This window comes from Pteronotus mesoamericanus, unplaced genomic scaffold (assembly GCF_021234165.1).
Source record: "Pteronotus mesoamericanus isolate MK-2021 breed Mesoamerican mustached bat unplaced genomic scaffold, CSHL_Meso_final contig_90, whole genome shotgun sequence".
Lineage (NCBI taxonomy): Eukaryota > Metazoa > Chordata > Mammalia > Chiroptera > Mormoopidae > Pteronotus > Pteronotus mesoamericanus.
This window is the reverse complement of record NW_026555277.1, coordinates 41,596,854-41,601,811: the sequence shown is the minus strand read 5'-3', so window position 1 is coordinate 41,601,811 and position 4,958 is coordinate 41,596,854. Positions and strand designations below refer to the sequence as shown.

General features: G+C 45.0%; 1 protein-coding gene across 1 annotated transcript; it reads right to left on the bottom strand.

Moving 5' to 3' along the window:
* Nucleotides 1–464: 464 nt before the first annotated feature.
* LOC129080756 (mas-related G-protein coupled receptor member X2-like) lies at nt 465–1,517 on the bottom strand. The gene has a single exon (XM_054586259.1). It carries the CDS (start codon nt 1,515–1,517, stop codon nt 465–467), a length of 1,053 nt encoding a protein of 350 aa, XP_054442234.1.
* Nucleotides 1,518–4,958: the final 3,441 nt, after the last annotated feature.

Sequence of the window (4,958 nt, the reverse complement as noted above, 5' to 3'; positions counted from 1 at the left end):
GAGTTTGAAAATGGTAAACCAATAAACTTAAAGCTGGTGCCTCAAGTCAGGCAAATGGAGATTTAGCACAGACTTGACTTGAAAATCATTGTCTGCTCTTACATTAGTTTATCAGCCAACATTTAATGTGCTAGGGAGCTAGTCTAAGGCCTGCGAAAATGAAGGAAGACCGCTGCATTAGTGCTCAACTGAACTTTAATTCTTTCAATTTATAGAGACAGACTGCAGGGGAGGGGAGTGACCACAGAAATTTGTCAAAAATGTCATTTGCTTGTTGCTTCTATGAGTACACTGGTGAAAGAAATTTAGAGTTTCCTGCACTGCTTTCATCTGGTGCAGGATTATTAGGTTAAGTGTTTTAATTCTGGGGCTAGAGGACAGACATGTTAAGAAAAACTTCCAAACTGATACAGAGAAAGTCATATCTCATATTCACACCTCACTGAGCAAAGCACGACTCTGAATCAGGACGCCAGACTGCTTCCCGACATCTCCAGGGGCTCCTGAGGAAGGCTCCCTCCATGCTCATCCACCTCAGCGGTGTCCTGCAGAGCCTTCTGGAGAACCAGGCTCAGGGTCTGTTGCCGCTTCCACCATCGCTGCCTAAAGGAGCCCACGAAGAAGTAAATGACAGGGTTGGCACAGCTGTTTACACAGGACAGAAGAATGGATATCTGGTAAAGATGAACAAATGCATGAATATCTTCTTGAAACCAGAATAAGAGGAACCAGTGGATGCCATAGGGCAGGCCACAGAGGAGGAAGACCAGCACTGTGAACATGATGGTCACATAGAGCCTTGTGGGCTGCAGTCGCTGGGAGCCACACAGCAGCCTGGTCAACAGGGCCAGGCTGGACCCAGACAGAAGCACAAATAACAAAATTAGCCAGGCTACAGTGATGCAATCCAATGCTGGACACCAAAAGCGATGTAAATCCCTATTCAGGAGGCCACAGTAGTTCCCTTCCAGGATGCTCAGCAACAGAGACAAGGCCCAGAGCAGGACACACATGACAGCTGACATGTGCTTGGGGCGGCGGCAGCGGTACCAGATGGGCCACAGGACAGACAGACAACGCTCTGTGCTGATGATGCTGAGAAAGCTCAGGCCTGTGATGTAGGCAAAGACGGACACAGTGATGAAAAAGTAGGGGATGAATGTGGAGATGGAACCAAGCAACTTGATGAGTTTCTCCAGGGCATGCAAAATACTGCAACAAAGTAAGGTGAAGTCAGCTCCTGCCAGGTTGAGAATGTAGACGGAGAAGGCATTCCTCCTCATGCGGAAGCCCAGGAGCCAGAGCACAATGGTGTTTCCTGCCAGCCCGACCAGGGCAAAGATGATGATCAATAAGTTCAGGATTATGATCTTCATATTGGAAGTTAGAGGATGGGGCTGTTCACCTGCACTTATTGGTGTGAGTTCTGTGCTCCTGGCTGTGACAGATGTATTCATGCTCGGAAACTCTCCACTGGTGCTACTGGAATAGAAACAACACTTGAGCACCAGGTGCATGAGCACCCCACTACTGGGGATCACTGTCTGAGCTAAAGAGGAGGGGGATGGAGCTTTTAGTAGTGGTTAAGACACTGAAGATTTCACAGCCTTGGAGTCCTGGGACCTCAATCAAAGCCAGTTTTCTCTGTTTCTAGATACTGGGTTCTTTCTAGTGCAACACAGATCCTCTACTGATATGGGAATAATCTATGGTCCAAACACCTTCATGCACAGTCCTTGGCCACATCACATCTGCAGGAGGCAGGAGGAGAAATATCTGCACAGGTGCCTGAGATAACAAGAGTCTGATCTCACATTATTCTGCCCTGGGACTGAGATATCCTTTAAAGGGCTGGAAGTTGGAATCCGCAGGCATGACCTCTGGGCTTTATCAGTGACTACAATGTCTATCCCCCAGGATGAAGATCAGGAGTTAGGGCTATAAGTGGAACACATCCTCTTGCTCTGAGGGGTGTTAGTGTGGCCAGGCCTCTTGTGCTAGAGATGGCCGAGTGTGTCATTTTTATGAAGACAGGAAGCACTTTTCTCCTGTTGAGTGGTGGTCCAGCTATGTGTGGGACACAGTTGAAGTCATTCTTATAATTGGTTTCTTTCTGGAGTAGCAAAAATCATAAACATATAAAACTTATCAACCATATTGTATCACCACCTTTTTAAACGTAAACTACATTGAATTCTCAGGACACTTGTGATGATAGTGTGAGATTATTCCAAAGAACTGATATCCAATAGAGGTGCAGACACAAACAGTCCGAGGAGATACAGTGAGATCTTGAGACAATCAGAGAGACAGAGAGAGAAAGACAGAGAGAGAGACAGAGAGAGAGAAGGCGGGGGGAGAGAGAGAGAGAGAGAAAGAGAGAGAGAGAGAGAGAACAAGGAAAACCAAGAGTTAGGAGATGAAGGGAAGAGATGTATTTTTTTCCCATTTGCTACTAAATCTCATTCCGATCTTCTCTACCCTCATCTGAGTGATGGGGTTCCACTCTGTTTGCCTCACTAGTAGGCTTCCTTTCCCTCTGGCTCCTGGCTGCTCTCAGGAAAGAGAGACACTGACAGGTGATGGGAGGACAGGAGGAGGGTGACTAGGGTTGTAACTTTCTTGCTCTCAGCTTTAGGCTGTGAGTTGGCCAAAGTGGTGTTATTTTACCTAACATAGTCCCTATCTGGTGGCTTTTCTTAGAGTCACAGTGGCAACCATAGCTACAGACACAGCCCTTCTTGAGTTTTGGTAATGTAACTTTCCCTTTAACCTTCAGGATGTGCAATGACAACAGCTCTTACTATGATCTATATTGGAGTCCCCTGCATCCCTTATTAATTTCCCTTAGCCTTGCTCACACCTTTATACACAGTCCCTTCACTACACTCTTCTCATTAACCTAATTCATTGAATTGTGCCCTGTAGATTCTCCTGGGACAAATGAGATAGAGGGATACAAAATAAATGATGAAAAACTCCCAAATCTCTGAACAGTAAACTAATCAGTGAAACTCTGAGGTTATTAACAATAATTTAGTTTTGAAAAAAAATGTCAGTGAAACAGAGGGAACCTGGTGGGCCCCGTGCGGATCTCCCGTGGTCTATGATAATAGCACCCAAAGCTTCCCTGAGGGGTCTTCCTGTCTCTGGATTCCTGCTAATGGATCCCATGGCTCCCTGCATCCCCCACCCAGGATGCAATTGTGTCCCTCTGGACTCAGAGGGACAAAACAAAACTGCTATTGGAAGAAGATAGCTCTGAGCCAACTCTTACCTTACTACCACCTTGAAGTTGAAGGGTGAGAGCAGACAAGGGAGAGCTTCCCAGGGAGTGCTGAAAACCAGTGGATGCTCTTCCAGCCCCTGGATTGGAGGTGACTGCAGGAGCAGGAATGAACCCTGAAGACCAGAAGAGGCTTATCAAGATGCTGGACAGCCCCTGTGATTTCCTGCACCAGAGGGGCAGTGGCACATAGATTCAGGAAATGTGAGACAAGGGCCTCACGAGATGTTTCTCAGTTGCCCAACTCCAATGACTTATCTCTTCCTCTCTGCTTCTTACACCTCCTGCTGCCCCTCCCTGTGAGCAATGGCTGTCCTGGAGCCAGCTGCTGTCCACTGTGGTTCTCTGCAGGAAGCCCAGCCACCAGGCAGTGTGTCCTCCATAGTTGAAGAGAAGTTTGCTTAGCATTCAGAGCCCTGAATGGCCTGGCTCATCTGACTTTTTTCATTTACTCACAGATGTACTGTACACACATTAGTTTATTTCAGAGGACACCAGAGTGTGTGAAATGAAATGTAAAGGTTTTCTTAATCTTGTTCACTAGAGCAACTGATGTGTACAATTCCCATTTCTAACTCTTTTCCAAGTCATTTTAGAGCTTAGCATAATAAAACTACATTTCTAGTTTTGATTTGTCAAAATCAACAAATCTGTATATTATGTTTCCTTATAATAGATAAGGAATTTAGCAAACTGCATGCACACTACTCATACATTTCTCTACTCATGTTTGTTAGCTATATTATTTTCAGATGATTTAGGGACAACCAGGATTTTCACCCCTAAACTCTGATGACTTCCTTTCATGTGCCCATGCTGCAGCCAAATTGAATTATATGGCATTTCCTTTAATGACTTAACTATAAAGCATTGAAAACAATCAGAAAAACATATTCACTCATTTCTGCATCTACCCAACTCTTCTGTGTGCCTATGCTGTGCCCAGTACTGCTGCAGGCAGGGAAGATGCAGGGATGAATCTCACAAAGGACTATGCTCCTACATTCCAGATGAGCTCGGTGAGCTCACCCTGGGAGCAAGTGTTGCTGGAGAAGATATTGAATCTCAGCATTAGGGTCTCTGCCCTCTAAACCCCTGTAGAGGAGGAAGACCCAGCCAATGCAGTCATAAGAAGCACCTAATGAAGGAGGGGGTAAAGGAGGAGATAACAGTATCCTGAAACTGAACTGTGATAGTAATTCGAGAAGTTGGCACTAGCCTCTGTCTGACTTCATAGACTGAGTAAGATGAAGAATAAGAATTAGACTCAGGATATGCAATGTAGAGTCATTGCTGATTGTGACAAGGCCAAAAGTGGGTTTAGGAGAGAATGGCAGGTGGTGTGATTGTCTTTCTGGAAAACCCACATGATCAACTGATAATCCCTACAGTGAGAGACAGCTCAGAAAGATGACTGGAAACAAAATTCCTTTACGGAAGTCAATAGCTTTCTTATTTATTAAAAATATTAGAACATAGAGTAAAACAAAACCTCAACCAATTCTGGAGGAAATAGAATGAAATCAGAATTGAGCAACTCTGATAGATATTAGAGGCTATTGTAAAGCAACAGTGAAAAGAACAATCAGGTGCTAACATACAGACAGGCAGAGATATCGATGGAGCTGGGTAGAAAGTCTCAGAAATCAAAATATGTGCATAGGGAACTTAA